This window comes from Pleuronectes platessa, chromosome 11 (genome assembly GCF_947347685.1).
Source record: "Pleuronectes platessa chromosome 11, fPlePla1.1, whole genome shotgun sequence".
Taxonomy (NCBI): domain Eukaryota; kingdom Metazoa; phylum Chordata; class Actinopteri; order Pleuronectiformes; family Pleuronectidae; genus Pleuronectes; species Pleuronectes platessa.
In genome coordinates this window covers 18,867,457-18,890,401 of record NC_070636.1, presented here as the reverse complement: position 1 = coordinate 18,890,401, position 22,945 = coordinate 18,867,457, and the positions used below count along the sequence as shown (strand labels likewise).

Sequence of the window (22,945 nt, the reverse complement as noted above, 5' to 3'; positions counted from 1 at the left end):
CATTAAGTACAATAAAATGTAATTAGGCAAACAATGTATTCATGTTAAGTTTGACATATTTCATGTCTGCATAAGCAATATACTGATAAAATCCACCGGACGCCAGTTGGCAGCAATACCAGTGACTAGCATCACATTACGATCATCGCCAGTTCAGACACCTTCAGTGGCTACTTGGCAGCTGCGTTGATATTATGTTTTGGCATTTAGCATGTTTCAAGTGCATAATAATAATAATTGTGGTTGACAATTCAAGTTCAATATCTCAATGAGTTAAATTTTTTAACATCACGTGGAAAGTCCTAAAGAAGCTAAAAATCAAAAATCATGAAATGCAAATCAGAAAAATTAGGTATGTAATGTGAACCTCACGTATATAATAAATAAAGCTCAGTCCTTTCCTCAAATAGTTGGGTATTGTAGTTTTTAGGAAACATTGGTCAAACAGGAGGTTCGTTGCGGTTTTTTGTTGCAGACTATTTTCTGCAGCACGTTAATACACTTCTGGGGCTCTAATGAGTATTTTCAGTAGCAGAACAGAGTCTGAAGGACTGACACAAGTTAAACTACACTGTGTGTGTTCAGCGTAATGAAGGAATATATCACCCAACAGTGTGGCTCACTCTTTAAAGTGATAAGGGTTCTCTGAGGAACTTGTTAGTTAAACCAATAAGAAAAATACAGGAGCCTTTTCCTTTAGGGCACTCTTAACTTATTCAAGGAAAATAAACATTTCTAAGGCAGTCTTAGAAGGACCAAGGACGAAATGTACATTAAATGCATTTTATTGGAATTTCAAATGTGATGAGAAGTGTATATCTGGGTCTGAACAAACGGAGGACAGCTACGCAAGTGTCATAATACTTTTATAATCTCGAATTGAGGACCCTGTCAGTGTTTTTAATCATTAACATTGCCAAAATAACTTGATGAACATTTTTTTTCTGCGCTTGCCTATCAAAATGTAAAGTATCCAGTTTCATTGAACTTGCTCATAAGTTTGGTGAAATTGAAACTGAACAGATCAGTTTGCAACTTCTGAACGTGACTGTAGGCTTCGTTCACTCTCGCGGCACAGAACAAGTTACCGAGAGCAAACGCACAAAGGTTTTAGTAGCGACTGTCTATGAACCGAGAGAAGAAGAGGTGCTGTTGGAATCTGTGGAGTCTAGGGCTTGTGTTGTCGACATGAAGTAGAAGGATTGTCTGTACTGGCTTTGTGGACATGTATAGTTTGTGTGTTTTGTGGACATGCTGATTTAGTTGCTTTGTGTTTGAATTGTGTTTGGTTTAGGAGAATATTGTTGCTATGGGCATTTACAAGAGCTTATACCCATTTTTTTCATAAACTTACCCCCTCGTTGTCTGTAACGTCCCCCTGGGACCGAATGGGTTTCAATAGGTTAAAGATGAACTGCGCATGAACTAGTTAATTTTTTGGGACATAATACAAAATTCTAAATTCTGAAATATGAACATGAGCTGGTTTAACCTCAACAGCCAAAATTCCCACTATTCACTTTTACCCCTCTGTTTAGCTCAGAGGACGAACACGTGGCAGCTTCTCCTCCTTCCCCTCCTCACATTTTCCCACTGTTCTTCTGAGTCACAGAGGCTTAACAAACATGAAGGCAAATGAGCCCAACAAGTGGACACATGTCACCCCCCTGCTTCATTATGCTATTAATTGGAGAAACTGTCATAACATATGCGGACAGTCAGCCACTAATCCCAACATCAAGTGAAGCTTCAGCCATGCACTGTGTGTCATGTAGAAGAGATGATGCAGGGAAAGTATCACTGAACCAGTGGGAAGGTTTACTCATGCTGTTGTCTTACTCACATTGTTGTCAATAATCACAATACCATTTGTAGCCACGCACATGGACAGTCTGATAGTCACTTTTTTATCCCTTCGCTGCCATCTGCGGCCGTGACCACAGTATTTGTGTCAAGCGTGTAACTGGTGTCAAACGGAGAGAGCCGGTGCTCATGAAGTATATATTCAATAACACGGCAGAGGACGGAACCTGAACAACATGCACACACGAGCAGCTTGTGTGAAATCCTTAATACACAGCTGCATGAAGGAATCAGCCTTGCTGATGCAAGGAGCTGCTGCTCTAGACGTCACATTAGCTGGCGTGTTTAATGTGTCGGTGTCGGGTGGCTTTGTTTTGCTCTCCAGGTGTTAGTGAAACCACGCAAACCCACTACACACACACACACACACTTGCAGTTGCTGAGACAGATGTGGTAATACTGGGATGTGTGCATACTGAGTCATGTCTGGCTGAGCATGTGTGTCATGACTCTGGGCTTTTTCAAGCAGAAGTTCAAAGTCTGGTCGCCCCTTCACAGCCAGGACCGTCAAGGAAGAACAAAAACACGGCCAAACGAGTGTTGCATTGGTGGATTTAGGAGGGAAGGTATATGGAAAACAATGGCTGAGGAGAAACGGAGAGTGAGACAGAGATCACTCATGCTGCCACACACACACATGCAGACACACACATACAGACACGCAGACACACGCACACAAAAGAAATGAGTCATCAGTGAGTACGTAAAAGGGCTTTAAGAGGCTCTAATTGCATCTGGTGAGAAAAATAATATTGCCTTGACAAGGAAGAGGGGGAGGAAGAAGGGGGGTAAAGACGGTACAAGAAAATCAAGAGTGGAGCCACACAATGCCTACCATTTCATAAGAATTAATTTAATTCCATTAACTTCTATTAAATGGTAGGTGGTGATGAATTACAAATGTGTTCTACTGAAATAATTACAAGCAAGAAGAATAACCTCTTTCTGGATATGTTATCTTGTCAAGTGCTTCTGAGAGCTGGCACCCGCCGTACGTGTTGCTCGTTGGTGACATTTGCGTAATTTGAGCGGCGCTTCACCCCCGCGTCATTAAAATCCTCGTCGACAAACCCATTAACACCCATTCTCTCCGGAGAACTCCACTTACGCAATGCTCTGGTGCAGCAGCGTTAAAGGTGGTGTCTTTGCCAACCATCATCGCCTTCCCGGCTTCTCTCCTGGCGCCGCATACCGAGCCTAATTCTGTGGTATGATCGACACAGTGTTGGGTGGGTGGGTGGGTGGGGTGCTCAGGGAGAGAGTGTGGTGCTCTGCGAGGCCATCTGGGTGTCCCATCTGCAACACGGCTATGGCTGCGACTCTTTGCGCTCTGGCAGCCTGTAGCGAGCATTTACCGCCCAAATGACAGGGGCAAGAACCTCCCCAGACGTCTCCAATGACGCAGAGGGCTTCTAATAATAGGATGGTGGTGAAGATGACTAGGTCACTATCCTAGTTATCAATAAAAGAGGGAGAGGGTGGTGATCAAAAACACAGCTTTGTTTGCACAGCACCACAAGGACTCAATTGGCTTTTCGAAACGTGTACGCAATATTATGCTTCATGTAGAAAATGAGGGGTAGGGGCGCGACAATATTACACTTGTCCACCTCATCAGTGAGAATAGCATTAAGTGAGACATTGTATTGAGGTATGTGCAGGTTTAATAAACCTCATTTAAAGGGAGGCACTGTAAACTACGCTGAACGGCCGCCACTGTGGCCACAGATTACATTCTAGATTCAGATTATCTTTTTCTCGGTCGGCATGAAGCAATATTTTATCACAAAGGTTTATCTGTGGTATTAGTCGTACAGAAGAGTCCTAAAGTGTTATGTCAGTTATACAGCAACACACATGACAGTCAGACATGAACTCTGGAAGATGTCTGTCTTGACGTCTTCGTCTGTGTGTTCTACGAGTATTTTTTAAATGTTTGCATCTGTCGCTTGTTGGAAATGTCCTCAACACAACCACTCGCTTGCGATGAATCCTCCGCAACATCTCCTGCTGCTGGTAAGTTTTTGAAACACTGGCTGACGTTTGTCACCAAAAGCTACAGGTCAAATGAGAGTGATCGCAACAAGCATGTTTTTTCTTTTACGGCACTAAATTCACCACAATAAACTCAACCAAAGTGCAGTGGAGAGAGAGGCAACGAGTGACAGCGCCACTGGTCAAAGAGGAGCGGGCTCAACCGTGTCGTGCATGAGGATTAAGCGAGATGCAGTGTTTTGCGGTCATAAGTTTTGGCAAATATACGAGGGTTTGGAGCGTACTGAGCACACAGATGGCCGACAGAGAAGTGGATCATATTGCAGAAGTGGTTTGACAAGTTTCAACTGCATATTTGATCATTTTTTTGGACACATTTTCTTACTGCGTCACCGTTGGGCTCCATTGCGCCACAGTGAATCCACACTTACCACAACGGCTGTTCTCACTTGTAGAACAAATTTTAACCTTTTCAAGCCCAAGTAGAGTGTCGACAAAGGAGTTCCCTCACCACCAAAACCTAAAACATTTAGATTTTTATCTGCCATCACAGTCAAATAGTCTTTCAATACTCAATAATAGAAAACTATATTCTTCACTGCTGTTTGGATTTGTGGAGCAGATCAAATAGAAGAGGACTATAGTAAACCCCTTTTTCACAGGTCACATTACCGATAAACACCTACTAATAGCATCTGGCTTTTCTGTGCGATGTAAATCAGGTTTGGTATCCTTTGAGTTTTTTTCAATATCTTCTTGTACTCCTTTGTTCTGGCAATCTAGATGCTGACGCTGCACTTTCTCCACTGAGGGGATAAAAACTGAAAGGCAAACTACTCAAGGAGTCAATCGCCTTTTATTAGCAGGTTCACCAGTGTTTAAAAAACCTGCATGTACCCAATCATTTTGACGTAAAAGAGGCACATGAATGTTTCCACCCCAAATTACAAAGTTGAACTATATACTGTATATATATTTGTTCTATGGTCAAACAAAAGAGTGTCTGATCCTTTAAAAAACTAAACACAGTCCCTAGGATGCAAATGTTTCTTCCTGTTCTGTATTTTTTAAGAGTAACTTTATAGCCTCATAAGGACCTGCACACACAGAACAGAGACACTCACTGACCTTTGTTTTCCTGAGCCATGCGTAGTGCAGATAAGGAAGTCTGTGGACTGATCTCCAGCTGGCACACCAGTACTTTTGCACGACTGACGGCTGGAAGAGCGTCCTGTAGCTCCTCACTGCCCAGCAGCAAGTTGGCACCGGCCACGATCACAATGACGTTCTCACCTGACCATGGACAGGTAGAAAAGAGTCGAAAAAAGAAACAGCAACAGCTATGTGGTCAATGTGAGATTCTATGGGAAATACAAAGTCCATATTTGGTATTAAATTGAGCATTTATGTAGTAAACTGTGACGGCATAGTGACATTTGGGGATTAGTACATTTTATACATTATTCTGCACCTGTTTAGTTTATATGATGTCCTAGGGTTTATTAATATATTTTATTGATATTGTATATGTGTTAGTATAATAATAATATTATGTATAACACAGATTATATATATAATGTAATAAACAATATTTATTTTTACCATTATTATAATAATGTTATTAACACATACATAAGTGTCATATGGCTCCTCAGTAACCTAAACCAGCTGTCTTAAAGACATTTATTTTGTCCCACAACTGAACTGGGACATTCATGTGATTGCTAAAATGACTTTAGTACCTGGTAATATAGGCTAATATATTATGTTAAGTAAATATATATGCTGTATACTGTATTCATCATATTAATCATATCAATATTACCTTTAAGGGTGATATAGACACATTTATTTTAATTGAAAAAAATAAGTGTTGAGAATCCCACAATGCGCCATCATATGTCATGTACTTTACAGAAATTGCTCACTGTGTGAACGACTTGGCCTGTAGCTGATTGAACCTGTGGCTACCCAGCATGGTTTGGTGCACTTAAACATTTATGCTCATGAACGTGTGTGTGTGTGTGTTTGTGTGTGTGTGTGTGTATGTGGTGATTACACTCACTTGAGCAGTGAGTTAATGGTGGAACTCTGTACAGCGCGTGTGCATGTGTGTGTGTAATAGCCAGAAATAGTGAACTTACAACACATGCTCTTTGGTTAAGTGTGCCCACCATGCAACCATTTAAATGACCTAAATGTAAGATGTTGTTTAAAACATTTACCTGCATCATTTACGATGATGGAGGCAGCTCCTGTGGCTGCGTCAGATGTTTGCCCCACAAAGTCTGAGATGGAGAGGAAATATGAGAAGAAAGAAACAGTTTGAAAACTTCCAATATTAGCCTTTCCTGCTAAAAAAAAGTTTGCGCTCATCCGTCATGACGTTGTAGCTGAGTCCAACTTTAATGAAACACACCTCTAGAAACAAAAAGTCCTAACAGAATCACTGTGGAGTGCTTTTGGATCAGGTCCCTGTTTTGGGGCTATAATGACAGAGGCCACAAACCTGGAATAGGTGGTGAAACTGAACTTTTGAAAACTTTAGTTTAAACTAATTCAACTGGTTAAAATCAGTGACAACAAAAATAGACAGAATTTCCAGTGTCTCAAATAGCCTTGAGTAGCTGAGTAAGAATCAACAAAATTCAGACTAAAAAAAACCTTGCGTCGTGCAACATGGAGATGGGAACCAATTTAGCATTTTAAGCAAAGAGGAAATCCATCTTACCTGTGTGTACGCCATTGTCCTTGAAATTCTGGATGTAATTGTCTCCAAAGAAGTCTTTACCAACCTAGAAAACATTGAAGGCAAAACGATTACAACAAAGAGAGTATCAAGCGGGGTCAGACTTGGTTAGCGGCAACTATTGAAAAGTGGTATACTCAAATCTCAGTTGGGTTGGATTTCCTGTGCCCTGCCAGAATACTGGCATGGTGCCGCCGCCGAAATGTGCAAAGACGAACACACAAACTCAACAAACGCACACACGTGCAAACATACGACCAGCTGCGCCAAGCCTTGAAGACAAGATAACCCCGCCTTCACGCCTCCTCATGCCCACCTCGCTATCGTTTTCTTTCCCTCCTTCCACACATCCCCTGATCCGCACTGGGATGTCCACATCTGTAGCTACTTTGGGTTGTGGAAGGGGTCCCCACCTTGCCCCAAGGCGCCTACATCGAACCCACGCTTTTCAAAAAACGTGCCAAAATGCGGGCACTTCTAGCTGCCTGTGATAGCTGGTTGGACTGGTATTGGCTGTTTGGCCCCATTCTCTTTGAAGAGCGGCAATCTGTCTTCGATGTTTTTGACAAGCCCGGGTTGTCTATTTTTGGGTTCTCCCCATGCCCGGAGAGCTCCTTGCGCACTGGGTTGTTATCGATCGGGCCTCTTTGTTCTGACAGAGGTGGGGCTTTGGTGCGTTAGTGCTCAAGTTGAAAGGCCACACGAAGCTTAGTGATTGGAGACACTGGGTTGTATGGTATGGGAATAGCCTTGTCTGAAGGCGCGCAAGCGTGGGTGGGCGTTTGCATGCGGTATGGTATTGATCAAGAGGAAATGAGGCACAAAGAGTTGATGTGGTGAAATGAAAAGTGTGAATGAAGCTATAAGGTTTTGGAGAGTTGCTAACTAGTTGGTTGACTGTTGTAGCTGATAGCGGATTATTCTTGATGAGTAAGACGCGGATAAGCCAAAGGTTAGACGAGCAAGAAATACTTTTTTTTCTACAGACACACATATTTGAGCTAAGATGCAAATTAACAACCACTCCAACACAAACTGATACAGCACATCAGGAGCGTAAGATTGCAGCTGTGGTACCTTGCAGACCATGGCAGTTTTGGCCCCCAGTCTGGCAGCCTGAATGCACTGGTTGGCGCCCTTTCCTCCAAAGCCGATGAAGAACTTGTGACCATGGATGGTTTCTCCTGGTTTGGGTAGCCTTGGTGCTTGGCTGAGGAAAAAGAAACAAAAAAACAAAAACTTGAGCACGATTTTGTAGCATACACATTGACAAAAAGAACCTCATGGGATTTAGGGAACAAAAAAAAATGTTTCCTCTTCATCAAGGAATTATTTGCCTGAATTTTGTATTTTAATTTACTTTTATTCACCTCAACAGTTCTTGACACTGCAGATAAAAGTTTGGACATCTTCCATCAAACTTTGACAAATGTTTTTCCTTTTTTTGGCACTGCGAGTGTTCTGCGTTGAAACCAAGGAGTAAAGGGAGATGTCAAAATGTGAACACAACCCTTCAGGGCCGAATCCTTCCCCGGTTAAGCTATTTATTTATCCCTGGAAAAATGTGCTAAAACACACACAAACAAGTCTTGTGGGGAGTCTGCAGAGGATTGTATCTTTTGGTCATGTGAAGGTCTTTCACTGAGAGGTCAACAAAGCAAACCTTTCCGCATTGGGCATAGGGAACTTTTCTCCTTGAATGTTTTTCCCCTGTGCCATTTGTCACACTTAAATATAACATCCGCTTTCCAAACACAAACAGATAACACAAAAAAACAAAGCTGAAAATAGAGTAAAACATTTTCGCACCACTATAAAAAGTAGGGTACATGTTTTATCCAAACATTCAAGAAGACATACCCATAGAAGTGTCTACAAATTCACAAATGATGCAACCAGTAAAGCCAAAAGCTGTCTCATCTTGACACTGGCCACACCAGTAATGCCTGAGTCATCAGGGTTAGGTTAAGTCCTGCCCCTCCCCTCAAGGTTGACATGCCACAGGTGGGTACCCTGAGGAGGACCTGTCTGTTCCCTGATTCCTCCAATCACAGAGCCAGGATGGTGGTGAGTAACATGGGGTTGTGTGAAGTGGGGGGGGCTAGGAACAGTTTCATACCATACGTCAAGAAGCTGTGGTTTGGCCGCAGACCAGTACTGCCCAAGGCCAACGGGTTGCGGATGGCAAAATGTTGTCATAAACTTGTTTTTCACCCTGCTGTTGCTCTTTGTATGCCTGTGTGTGTAGGTGTGTGTGTGTGTGTGTGTGTGTGTGTGTGTGTGTGTGTGTGTGTGTGTGTGTGAGAGAGAGACACAGTGTGTTTGTGGCAGGTGTGCTATTACAGTAAGTTCACTCAATCCCAGGATTTCCAGTAACTGAGACGCCGGTGGCAAACACTGGAGGTGGTTATAAATGTCTGTTTTTGCACCGGCGTGTGAAAAAAACACTAAAATGCCCGAAGCTATAACAGGATGTAGGGTCAGCGAGGGTAAAATGTGGTGAGAAGGAAACGGAACAAAGGTTGTACACATGTAAATACGCACACACACACATTCACACACATATTACCTATTCTGCTCCTTGATGCAGCTGTATAACAAAATTATTCCTGTCTGTGTCAGCGCTGTGAATTTTGGTTGAAAAGATGTGCTTGCACGCACAATGCTGCACAGGAAGACTTGACCCTTGTGTGCAAAGAATGGTGGTGATAACATACTGATGATACTGTAACAATATTAAAGTTAATAATATTACATTTTTGGTCATTATTATTATAATTCAAATTATCATAATTTCACTCTTGTTGGTGTCTTCACCGTGTATGTCACCGCTATTTAATTTGCAGATATTGGTTTTTGTTTCGTTTTTTTCATTTTTGCATCTGTCTCATGAAACTTCATGAACACACACATTCACTCGCAGTGACTTCTGTGTAGGATCTCCTGGTGTGGTCTCATATCAGCTCCTTTGGACATTCTGCTGACTTTTCACCAGCTCGGTTGTTTAACACGAGTTCAAGGTTGTCAGGCTCGTTGTGATGATAAAACTCCAACTCCAGAAGGGACACAGACACTTAACTACCCCCCCAAAAAAGGAAACACTAAATGTACAGAGAAAATGTTTGTACCTTCTGTTTTCATATCCATCGACCAAAAAAAACAAAGCATGCTTATTAGCTAATTAGAAGTGCTGATTTACGGATTTGTAATGTTTCTTCTGCTTTTGGATGCTGTGCATCAGCAAGTGATATAACAAAGTACAATAGGAGCCATCCCAGTAATTGAGAGATGGGTTCTTCAGACAAGGATTTTTCTTATTGGAGCTTAAATGTGGAGAGTTGCTGAGAGGAGTACTATCATGTGTTGGTAAATAAGCTTATTTGCTTTCCTGCTGAGAGTCTGAACATCCAAGATATTGTTTTATGAAAATTGGAAGCAAATAAAAAAATATCTCACCCACAGCCTAAAAGTTTACTAATTAGTACAATACACTTCTATATTTATAAAATGCCCAGGAAACTGATGTTCTGTTTGCCACGATCGGCCTTGACATTTGAACGTTCATGATGACAACTATTAAGATATTCATAGCACAACCTTTTGTCTAACTGACAGCACAAGGTTTTTACCTAATGACTCCACTTCTTGGCCGAGAGCCACCTGAAGCCGGATAACTGGCAGGTAAGATAAACAGATTTTCAAATTCTTAAATAAACCCACCCACGTTTCTTCATTCCCAGAGAGACTCTTGACTATTGTTGTCTGTGGCGAGTGCACCAAACAAACAGGGCAGCTATGCGCAAAAGTTGCGTTTTCTCCCACGGAACCAGAAGTCCAACGCAGGTGTTCCGTGACGTGAAGTGTTTGCTTTAAGGCTGCCGCTCTTGTTTCCGTCCCCTCCGTCTCTATTAAAGCCGTTCCTCAGCTGCTGGTGAGCAGCAAGGGGAAGTAGAGGAGGACAAAAACAAATTGAAACGCTCTTTTCCTTGTAGTTCGAACAAGTGCTAGGCTTTCCGGTTCTGAACACACCCTCCAAAATCAACATAAGACTTGCAAAAAAAGACACAAAGACTGAGCTCAAGCTCATGAACACACAAAAAAATACTAAACAATTCCATGAAGTCCATTCGTTTCCATCTAGTATAATTTTCCACGTCCATGAGGGTCTCTGCAGGGGAAGCTCCTGTGAAACAGGACAAGGTGAGGGGACTTGACAAAGGGCAGGTCATCAGCACACCGTATTTGGACACTGTCAGCTCCTGTGCTAACAAGAGGTGCAGTGTCAGAGTAGCACGTGGGCGTTTAGTTTTGTGTGTTCAGAGCAGTTGTTGGAGCCATGTGCATGTCTGCCATTATTCCCTCGATGGTCAGGAACAGCATGCACTATATCTCTGGAGATACAATCAGCCAATTTTCAACGTATCAAACATCATGGCTTTGGTTAATGTTTTTCAGTTTACAGAAGATGTTGCCAAATTGAGCTCCCATATTATAGAATATCGCAGACAAAATATTGAACATGTTTTTTTTATTCGAATACAGTAAAACAACTTTATTTGGTATGGTCACTGATGTGTTGTGAAGAAGGCGTTGCCAGACGACATCCCTTTCATTTTAAACGGTTTCGGAATGGGAACTACTGCACTTAAAAATGGTCTGCAAAGTAATTTACATATATTTAGAAGGGAGCATTTAGGAGTTAAACACTGCAGCTACAGGAATTATGGCTATCCACGCAACTAACCAAAATTTTCAGTCTTGGATAATTTACTGATTATTTTCTAGATGCACTGATTCATTATTCGCTCCATAAAAAAAAAATTCCAGAAAAAATTGTAAAAGAAAAATAAGTAAAAAAAGAAATCCAACCATGCCCACGTGTTTTTTTCAAATGTCATGTTTTATAATACTAACAGTCCTAAGCCCAAAGATGAGGAGTATGAAAAAAATATTGATATTTGAGTCGTCGGAACCAGCCTTTAATTTTTATTTTTTATTTTGGATGATTGAATAGAAGCAAAGACAAAGTATTGGTGACTGGCATTATCTTCTGAGGGATCCTTTAAGAAACAATTAAAGAAAGAAATATGAGTTTATGAACTTTCATAATTTATGACCCCTGAAATTAGAAACAGGTTTCAACCAGCAGGTGAAACGTGTCTCCACTCAGGAAGCTGTGGCAGTAGGGGGCACTGTATGGCTTTGAGAAGAAAAGAGTTGAAGCTTGGGAAGCAGTGCTCTTCCTCAGATAATTAAACTCAACACACTAAACAACATGCTGTAAAAATAACAGCACAGTTCGCTGGACAGCCTGACCGATACAATTATAAGAAAACAGTAGAGAGATCTGTGTTACATCTGAGAGTTTATCCAGTACAACTGGAGCAGAGAGAGGCAGAACGTGTGTGTGTGTGTGTGTTTGTGTGTGTTATTCTCCACTGTCTGTCAGTAGAACTGTACCACCACCCAAACACTGGCTTTTCAAGACAACTGGATTCCTAACTTCAAAGCCATGCATGTCACTTTGAAGGGCTGCGAATGTATTCCAACTCCCCTCCCCAATCCGCATTCTGACCTCCATCCAAAAAGCCCCAACCCAACACACACACACACTTGCCAAAAACAGGCCATTTCCCGTTAGCTTGTTAAGGTTTTAATTGACAACTCCTGCCCTTCAAAGCAGAGAGTCATTGGTTGAATTGCTAATGAGCAACAAAATAAATGCTCCCCCCCCAAAAAAGAAAAACCCAGAGGAGAGGGCATATGTTTTTGATAAGTGAAGACGTGTGCAACTGTTTGCACAAACTATGTGACTAGTTAAACATTTCAAACTGCAGCTCAGATTGCCATTCTTCAGATCTCAGTTTGCTGACGCCCAGGTGACAATTGTTTTCTGTTTGACAAAACTGTCCCACGAGATAAAACAAACACATTTCTTATGATGTTTAGTTGGCTGGAGCCCACGCAGATCTTTGACACTATGCTTACTTTGTGTGTCTTTTGAGATTGTGTCATTCAGGGTTATGGTAAATGACAGTGGGATATTGTTTTACGCTCACCCATTGTGCTTGAGTTGATGACTAACAATTTGTGGGAATATATTGTACTTGGCTTAACAAATCTTACTGTGTAAAAAGATGATGCAACACTGACATTTCAGTAAGCAGTAATTAGACCACATCATCACCACACTTCTTTTAAATCCTCATCATGGTATGATGATCACACCCAAATTATCGGTCAGTGATGACACCACGGATTTGATTTACATTCTGCAATCTTACATTTCATTAACAGCAGCTTTAGTATCCCGAAAAACGAATAGATTTCAAATTCAATGGATTTACCAAACAGATGCATTTTGTAGGCCTAATGGCCTAATCTTTTGGACCATTACACATTAGATGTTCACTACAGCATTTTGGGCTTTTATCCTCAAGTACTGAAATGCAGCAGCTTCATCTATCTTTAGAGCACTTCCTCTATTCTTGTGCAGACAGGACTGCGATGTCCTTTGAAAACCACGATGGAAAACACCCATCAGCCCTTATGGCATATTTTCCATAACCCTAAATAAAACCCATGAAGGAAAAGAGTGGGTGTGGAGGTTAAAAATAATTAAGGGAAATAAAGACAGAGAGGTAGACAAATGATAGCTACGCCCCAACCCTCTTGCTGTTGCTATGCCTGTTGTCCTTTTTTCCTCGTGAAGGACATAATACAGTTTGTAATGAAAATGGAAGATATACCACTTGAAATTCATTGTAATTTTTAAAAATACAAGAGATAAAGGCTTTTAGGATGAGGCTAACCATAGACTGTATATAAAGATGGATTACACATCTTCCTCCCACTATGTAGGCCATTTTGGGAATTTGGAGCCAAAAGCTCTGCAGTAGTGTAAAAGCCCCGGTATTAAAGTCAACTTCATCCAATCGACCAATCATGAGTCAGTATCAGCTGTCAATCATTGTGTTTTACCCCTTTTTCATAACAAAATGACTAATTAAAACTTGAACATATGTCAGTGTAATAGGAACAACCTGAAATGACAGAAACCTGACTTTTTAATTTCAGCCATGTCCCTCCACTGAGATGGAGGAGGTGAACCAGGTCGTGATCTAGATGCTTTGGATTTACTTTTTGGGAGCTGTCATGTTGTCCATCTTTATGCAGTTTGTGGAAGCGCCCCAAAAGTAAATCTGTATCAGTTGAAACGAGATTTCCAGTTTTCTTGTACCAGTGGTCCTTTAAAACCAAGCAATTTCCAGCTGTGACCTTTCGTAATGTGTCGGGACATCTTTTAAAAGTTTAACATTGAATTTTCCAATTGTAATTGAAGTTATGTTATACGCATAAACTCGAGAAAATTATTTTACTTGTTTTCTTTTCGTAACCCTTAAATAATCTCTTGATCCTTCATGTTTATCTCTGCACGATTAAGCAGTGAAAACCACAGGGTTGAAACGACCAATGGTCCTTACATAGTGAAATATTAAAAATATTTTGATTAGTACACATTTTAAAAACAAAAAAGCATGTATTACCAACAATAAATCAAACAGATCTATCTTAAAAACATCTACCAGCTCCTTTGACATAACCGCACACACATGTTGAAAAACTCTGCTTTACATTTTTAAAACACATGTCCTAATATGGCATTGAAGATTTGCCCTATGTGCAGCTTCCTGTTGGGCCTACCTGAGGAAGCAGAGGAGTTTCCTGAATCAGATTTAGCTCAAAATGTTCTGCTCCACCTTCTCAGAAAATATAATATAAGGTTGATCTAAGGTTACTTGAGCATGGTACTGACACATCTTGACACACTTGTTCATCTTGTTCAGGAGACAAGGTTAAAAAAGGGCTAAATTTACTCACCTCACTAAGTCAGTCATACAGGAGCCAACCACCATCACATCGTAAGCCTCGTCGGTCATGATCTGATTAAGACACACATTTGTGTTATTTCTATGGTTACAGCACTCATTTCCAGGCATGACATATCCTCAAGAATTCAATTTGGATTATTTGTTGATGATTTAGGAGACTCTTGAATTTCTCAACACTCATCCAGCTTTTCCTGTGGAAACCTATTCATAAACGAGGACACAATCTAAAGCACGACAGACCCTTCAGGGCCATTTCAGGCGAAATATGGAAACTAGTTTCCCTACATCTGCCAAACAAAAATCACTTGATATTATTTATCTCCCACATTAGCATGAGCTCAAGTGAAACAAGGAACGAAGGTAAAAATAGAGCATTCATCGCTGGCTAAGTTGGACAGGTTCCAATCTTATTGGGGGTGGAAGAAGGGTGGAGGCATTTAAATACTACACCACGTGAACACACTGCAGCCTAGCAAAGTCTTTAATTAATTCAATCCTCGGCTTGTATCGAAGCTAATGCTAGTGTGTTAATCTCCTCAAATCTCTTCCTAGGCAGTGGAAGACTTCGAAAGCCTGGCCGCTGGCTGTAGGATGGCTCAATTCTCTCTCCTACATCTTGCAGCATATTGTCTTCCCTCTGCAGGAAAGGAAAAACCAGCCTAGAACCCTCCACATCTCCGCTGAAGAACAACATTAGGAGATCTACTTTGTCCAATCACTGGAAACAGCAGGGAGCCCCTCTTAAGATTCTCCCTCGCTGTTTGAATTTTCAAGCTCAATTATCACACAGTGGCTGACCAACCCGGTGAAGTTTTAGCACATACAGCTTAATGTAAAATGTGTTTAACCAATACACATTGGCTTTAGCTTAACCAGAAGTTCCTCGAAATCTCAGGCAAAGACACTTGACTGTATGAGCCAAGTGAATGAGTGAAGCGATGATCAAAGAGTTTTCAGCGACATTTTCGGGACTAATTGAACAGAGCATGCTCAAAACGACTCTCTCATACGTTTACACAGTTTAATCTAAATGCAAATCAAAGTTGCACTCTGTGGAATCAGTGGGTTGCCAGAAGAAGAAATTCAGAGGAAAATGTTGTTGGACTCATTTAAAAGAAACTTCTAAGATTACATATTCTCCCTATGTCTGACTACACAGTTGAGCCTTAACAGGATAATGATTGTTATTACAATGATATGACCATAAATATTGAAAAATGCTTTTCAGAAGTTCAGATAATGACTATAATCACAGAATACCTCTTTTACAGTCATTCTACCCCCAACCCCTTACACACACACACAAACACACCACACAAACACACTGACACACACACATCTAGATTGTAAAAGGTGTAAACTAGAGTTTATCTGAATGTCAAACAAATAAATCAGCCCCTCACATCATTGATTGAATTGCATCAGTGATGATTGGATGAACCTATTTTACCGTTGCTGACGTTCCTCTGCTACTTTAAGAGTTATTGTGAATCACTCCCAGGACAGGGGAAATTCCGAGTTATGAATCAGACCAGCTGCTCTCATTGGAAACATCACTGGTCTTACTGCCTGTACCCAGACATTTGTTGTGTCCTCGTTTCTGATTTGACTTTATTAAAGACAACTTTTCTGTTTATGCAGAATTAACACATATTAAACCGATTCACATTAAACCTCAAACGTTTTTGTCTGTTTAAAACCTGTCCACTCTGTTAGCCAAAAGTTTTGTAACATTGTGTTGTACATGTAAAATGTAGGTATTATACAATTTCTTTTAGCTAAACCAATTAATATTTCTTTACAAGAAAGAAAGCAAATATTTGTATATGGGCATATAACCTAAGAATAAACTACCTTACATAACTGCATTAGTTAGGCTAGTACTTTGTCACTTAAAGTGGGTACTTTATGACTTTTTAAAAGTATCATAATAAAAAAAAACATAAACTTATGAATAATGCTGTGTTACATTGTTGATGCATATCCTTCACAGTCTTTCATTTGTGAGTGCACTTGTGGAACTAATTTGTTATATAATGTGTGCAATGACAATAAAGGAAACTTCAGGCTAAATGATATGAAAAAAAATACATCAAGATAAGATTGTTCATATAAGTCAATATCAATTATATCAATAATCATCAAGATAAATGTCACATTATTGTTTCCTTTTAGGTTTAAAAAGGGATGTCTGCTACTGAGTGAAGGTTGTGGATTTTAACTCTTCTTTGTGCGCAGCAAATTGCATTAAGATCTGTGATGGTAGGGACCAAAAAGCATGTTGATTAAAGCCTCCTATTACAGATAATCTTGCCAAAATGCTCATTGGCAGTCGTTTCTTCGGTGGAACGCAGTGTTTTAACAGCCTCTACTTGATAGGTTTTGAAACACATCAAGTTGAAAACATGTGATTTTATGTTTTCTACTACAGCAGATATTGACAGTTGACCCTGACAGCAGGAAAAGTGGCGTTATCTGCAATACTTTCTTACACTTCACAAACACTTCATTAACATTTAATAAAACAGAGGTGGATCAGTTATGAGTTATACCTCCTCACTGTGTTTACACAATACATAATCCATATTTATTCCCCGTGTTTACCTTGTTAATAACTAGCTTTATTCCTGCTATATAAATGAAAACCATGCAATATGCTTAGCTTGTAAATATTTGCTGTCCAAATCAGATCATGCCTGCGTTTGTGGACATTGATCCACAGAATGACGTGTGTAACCACTCGTGCTTGATAGCTCCTCACATATCATGATCATTGACGAATTAAATACAAAAACTCAATGGGGAAATGTTTCAGATCAGTTTAGGTCAGATCCATTGAGCGGAATCAGAGTTTTGTATAGAAATGCGACGGAGTAATTACCTGCAGATCAAACTTTGTTCCTGCACAGAGGGAAACTGAACACACACTACAGACAGTGACGGTATCGTTGTAGTCATTGCCAGACCAGTTATCGTCACCAAATCAGTGCATTCGCATTGAGTATTGATTGAAATCATTATTGTGTGATTATTTCACACTCCACATGCTTTGCAAGTAATATATAACTGAAGATGTTTTCACTCTGTGAATAAAAATGCCCACTGTGTGAGCGGGCATTATGTTAGACAGCTAAGTGCGGGGCCAGCCTAAGGACCCAAACAACATGTACCGGAAATTTTGAGAGCATGAAGTAAACATTGGAGTTAACGCTCAAATGATCTGACTTCCTGCTGTTTCAGGTATTCTAACACACTCTCAGAGATGTATTTAAACTCACAACAATGAACAGGTTGTACTTGGAGAAAGCTAAAGGCTTAAACTGGGGCAATTTGACGCCTCATTCTGAGGTAAGCTAATAGTGCTAAACGAAGCTTTAGCACTATTCAACTGTGGCGAACAGACTTATCCCTCATGAATCACCTGTAACAGAGGTGCGTGGCATTGCTGTATATTAGTGTAACATTATGTCCTTTCCATACAATGTATTCACTCAGTATATGGGGGCATTTCACATTGAGGAGTAAACTGTCATAGGTACATTTCTCCCCATGACATTTCTTGGTCCCTAAAATATTCTATAATCCCAAACTTCCAGGAACATTGAGTTAATGGGACATTGTTTTAAACATGAAAAATAAACTTGCGACTATATAAGAATTGCGGAACAGTAAAACCGATTCTGACGCGCATACAAATGATTTCCAAAACACCAGGAAGTGACAGATACAAGTGACCTACGTGATGTAGCACACGGCCTTTGAATGTTCAGCACACACACATGCTTCTGTATTGTGAAACACTGTTGTGATGAAACACGTGAAAGCGTTTTTCCTTAAAGTGCCGCTGTATCTCCACAGACTCCACACAGCGGATACCATGAATAACACGTCACCTGAGGTCGCGCTGCACCGGATCTCACCTGAGCTGCGGCCCTTGCTGTGCAGCGTGGTGAGGAACGGCCGAGTGGGACTGGACTCCACAAACTGTCTCCGTGTCACTGACCTCAAAACCGGGTGAGGTGTAGCTCTGCGCTAAAGGTCCCCCACGTGAAACACAAGATCCTTCCCATTACATTGCATCCAAACAATAACACTGGAATGGGTGACAGGCACATCCTGTAAACATAGGACTAGATTTGAGGGGGTAGTTTTGAAGGTATTTTTTTGTGGAACATCAGTAGTCCTCAACATATCAGGAGGTCTCTTATCGGTAATAATCAAGAAAAGTGTATGTCAAGACCGTTGTTCATAGATTTCAATTTAGTTTTTGAGAATTCAGTTTTTTGTGGGGTTTGGAATGGTTAATAGTTAGTAAGCTACAGTTGCCGAATTAATGTTAGTTGTTATATTGGCCTTTTAATGGGGAAAGGGACTTTTTGTTTGATACATTTGTTATAACGATAATATAATAACACAATTATAGCATCATTACAAACACAGGGATTGGATTATATCTGTGATCTGACCAAACATATTCATCAGTCATTTTTTAGGTGTTCATAAGCACAGTATAGTAACATTTATATATGCATAAACATATTAACTTCAGTCTTACTCACCTGAATAAAGAGATACTGTACCAGGGAATTAATATGATCATTTTAGGCAAAATTGAATTATGTGATAGATCTATTACATTTTGATGATGTTTTGAGCATAGTTTCCCATTTCTATTTATTCTTTATTAATTACTTTCATTGTAAGTAAATACCAGATGCCATAGTAGTGTTTGTTTCTTTATTTCTTTATTTCTTTATAAATTCATTTTCATTTATCACACAAAAAATACTTCAAGGTGCAAGCAGGTCAAGTAAGAGAACAAAGGGCCAGAATATTAATCATTGAAACAGTTTTAAAGTTTTATTGAGCTTGTTTCAGTTCACTTGATTACATCTGTGACAAAAATACCTTATTGTTCATCATATCTCTGGCAAGTTGTAAACTGGATGTGACCTAAACAGAAGGCAGTGTAAGGAATCTGTGAAGAACACAGTTTTAAGTTTGCATAATTTTTAATAATAGTATGTGGTTTAAACCATTCTAAGTCTTTTGGATGTTTACATACGTTCAATATTTATGGTCGACTGTGCTTGCTGACCTGTTTACATTGTCTTCATCAATCCTCATGTTCAGATGCACATCTCTGACTACTGGTCCCTGTTGTGATCGCTTCAAACTTCACATCCCTTATGCTGGAGAAACACTTAAATGTAAGTAAACCAGTCACCCACTCTCCTTTTTATTTGATATTTCCAGATTAATCAGTGAAGTCTATTATCTAAAGCTGGTTAAATAAATAACAATTGATATTTACTAAGTCTTAAATTGACAAGTCATTGTTATTGTTGGTTTTTGAGAAAAATAACAAACATTTATTTTCCTGTCAAAGAGTTGTAGTAATAAAGAATGTAAGCTGGATCTGCATTTCAGTTTAACGTTTGCCCTCTGCTCAGGATAAGTACTTCAATGTCGAGCCTGTTCTGTGAATTGAAGATGTCGGTGCTGAATTCATTTTATTTTGATAATCAATGTTGTCAGTATAAAAAGATCCACTTCTTTCTCCCAGTCGGTGAGTTGAAAGATGAGAGGTGCGGATGAAGTTACCAACACCAGATATTTGAAACATTGCAAATATTTTATTTTAACACGTATTCAGGGCTAGGTCAATAAATAGACACAAACATTATGTATCACTTAAAGGTTCAGTGTGTAAGAGTTAAGTGAAAGGGATCTATTGGCAGAGACTGAATATAAAATAACCCTAGTGATGTTTCCACTAGTGTTTAATCTAAATTGTACAAATTGTTCTTTTCTTTACCGGAGAATTGTCCCATTATATTTAAATACTTTATATTGACATTAAGGAGCGGGTCCTCTCTATGGATGCCACCATATTTTTACAGTAGCCCAAACTGGATAAACTAAACATATTTTGAGTTTTTACGACAACTGAAGACTACCACAGGTTCTCTTTCCTCTTTGGAAGTGGAGGTTGAGATGAGGGGTACTCAGCTGCAACATGAAACTTCACCACTAAATGTCACTAAGTTTTACACACTGAACCTTTATATATAATCATAAATAACTATACATCACCATAGGAATGCTTTGTAACTGCTCAGCAACTTGGGAAGAAGTACGATCAAAAGCACCCACAGGAACTGCTCAACTACAAAAACACTTGAATATTTTTTTGATGAAGACTCTTCCTTAACCAGTGAAATGATACCAGTAACATCGTGTTGTTTTGTCATTGAACTTTTACTGGAACAATATCTAATTACTGTTTCAAGTCCCCACATCAGACACTTTCCTTTATGAGTGCCATTCAGATTAGAGTTATCTTAACTAGCTTTCACTGTAATTATAGTGACTCACTAGACCCATGCCAGGACCATGTCTACACACACATTCTGAGAAGATCAGTTTTCATCTCTCTACTTTACCGAGGAATTAGTTCAAGGCTTTGCAAAGAAAGGTCATTTGTCATTTTTGTTGTACCTGACAAATTTTCTGGTCAACAAGTCTGTGTTGAATACTTTTTTTGTATAAGATCATAAAAGTATGTGATTATAAAGTCAATTGCACGTGTTGTTTCAAGCATTTTCATTCATCATCATCTCCCAGTCTGCAACTCATGTTGTCACCCACTTCACAAGTTCAGTCGGCAGTGCATGCCAAATTTGTCAGCTTGATAGGTGAATCAGGTTTTTGTGGTGGATGAGTAACTCACAAGTTCTTGAACAGATGCCTTCTCGTTTCATTGGCTTTTCAATGGAATGCTTTCACTGGTTAATTTGCAGGTTTAAATCATAAATATAAATATAAATCTGTCCAGAAAGCTTCAGTTGATGGTGTTCAAGCTTCTTGACAACGTTGGGGCATAGTGAGTTCAAGTTCATTAAGTTCTGTTTGGTAATCTCTGATGTTTGGTGCAAATGTGGCCTAGCTGGGGGGATAACCTGTGGTTTTTTAGCGGAAGTAAGATTTGTTCCATTTGCGCGATTTTCTAAATGATTTGTCTGTGCAGAAATGTTTGTGACCGACATCAGGATGTCGTGGCTAGATTCGAGGAATGTATAGAAATAAGGTGTAAGAATATGCAACACAGTAGTTTACTCGTCAGCATCTCGGTGATAGCTGCATGATGTTTCAGTTATTTCTGATAATGTTTTTGTAAAACAGATGAATAATGATGGGGTGGCCCGATCAAAGAAACACATTTGTTTAAAATTGTAGTTTGTTTATCATCTTTTAGTCATGTAATTTACCCTACATTTACACTTGATATAAATCATCTACCATTAATTACACAAACAAATGTCTGTCTGTGTTTTATAGTATTTGGTTCTGAAGATTATGTCCATTGTTTAACAGACCTCTGAAATAGCCATCATGAAATTAATGAAAAATAAGCTGTTCAGTAAATTATTCCAACTTATTTAAACCACATGTGAAAATTAATAAAGCAAATTCAGTTAATTTGATGAAAAACATTGACAACGATTCTTCACAGCAGATAAACCTAGTAGGATGAACACAAAGTGAGAATATATTGTAGAACTGTTCGAAGAGGACTCACTGATGACAAGGGATAATTCTGAAGTTGCTCCGGAGCATCACAACAGACTAAGCAAACAGCCAATTTCAAACAAGCAGCGTTAGAACAGGCACTGTACTATTCATGTAAAAATGCAGAAACATACAAGCTTAAAAAAAGTGCAAAAACAGCAACAACAACACAGGAAAACCATTTGCTGGCATCCTGGCCTGGTATATAACATGTGTGCAGCTGCTGCACTAGTCGCTGTACTTTCCTGTGCTTTGGCCTGAGGAAGAAGGTTTGTTAATCAAGGGCCGCAGGTTTGCTCTGTGCCAGATCGCGGACCTGCCCACTGTTGGCGTGCGAAAGCATGAGCATGGCCCACTGTGCACAGAACTGAGCACTTAATGCACGCCCAGGCTCCCTCCACTTCTCCGCCGTGGCTGGTACTGCTAAACAACAATTTGTGGCCTTTGTTGTTGTACATTTTACGCCCCCATGACCTCAATAAAAAAGTCTGGCTGGAATGGAAGTGAGACTTTGAGAAGGCACATCATGCAGTGATTAGACTGCACCGCCGAGTGAAGCTTCTTATGCTGTGCGAACAAAGAGGTATATAAAAGCTTATGTTATAACCTGTCAAGGTTGCAATTCAAACAGCTCCATTCCTGTCTGGATGAGAGCCAGTACGTCTCCGACAGAGTTCCAGTAGTTTGTAACAGATTTACAGCTCATCCTCTCCTCATTTGACTCTTCTCCACTGGGAGAATACTTCCATATGTGTGTTCTTCTCTTCTTGCTGTGGCTGGAAAGACACAAAAGAAGAAAAGCAGAACAGAACAGTCTTGCAGCACACAAATAGAATTGTGTAACATAATAGGAGAACATTGTGAACCAGTCCTG

The 22,945-nt window shown here is 39.9% G+C and overlaps 2 protein-coding genes across 5 annotated transcripts in view; one reads left to right on the top strand and one right to left on the bottom strand.

The window, feature by feature from the left end:
• Nucleotides 1-18,508, bottom strand: part of rbks (ribokinase) — a 36,421-nt gene extending 17,913 nt beyond the window's left edge. The window contains exons 1-6 of one of the 2 annotated variants that reach the window (XM_053433841.1): nt 18,420-18,508; nt 14,489-14,550; nt 7,685-7,817; nt 6,590-6,653; nt 6,084-6,146; nt 4,987-5,151 (exon numbers count right to left, since the gene is read on the bottom strand). In XM_053433841.1, coding sequence (XP_053289816.1) covers nt 4,987-5,151; nt 6,084-6,146; nt 6,590-6,653; nt 7,685-7,817; nt 14,489-14,547 — 484 coding nt within the window. In that variant the 5' untranslated portion in view covers nt 14,548-14,550; nt 18,420-18,508. Of the gene's footprint in view, nt 1-4,986; nt 5,152-6,083; nt 6,147-6,589; nt 6,654-7,684; nt 7,818-14,488; nt 14,551-17,380; nt 17,472-18,419 lie in introns of those variants that run through there. The other variant, XM_053433840.1, reaches the window with a different exon arrangement.
• The window catches only part of babam2 (BRISC and BRCA1 A complex member 2), an 83,683-nt gene continuing 78,351 nt past the window's right edge, over nt 17,614-22,945 (top strand). Inside the window, exons 1-3 of one of the 3 annotated variants that reach the window (XM_053433836.1) lie at nt 17,614-17,739; nt 18,358-18,513; nt 19,633-19,709. In XM_053433836.1, coding sequence (XP_053289811.1) covers nt 18,377-18,513; nt 19,633-19,709 — 214 coding nt within the window. In that variant the 5' untranslated portion in view covers nt 17,614-17,739; nt 18,358-18,376. Of the gene's footprint in view, nt 17,932-18,357; nt 18,514-19,632; nt 19,710-22,945 lie in introns of all 3 variants that reach the window. The other 2 variants (XM_053433837.1, XM_053433838.1) reach the window with 2 other exon arrangements.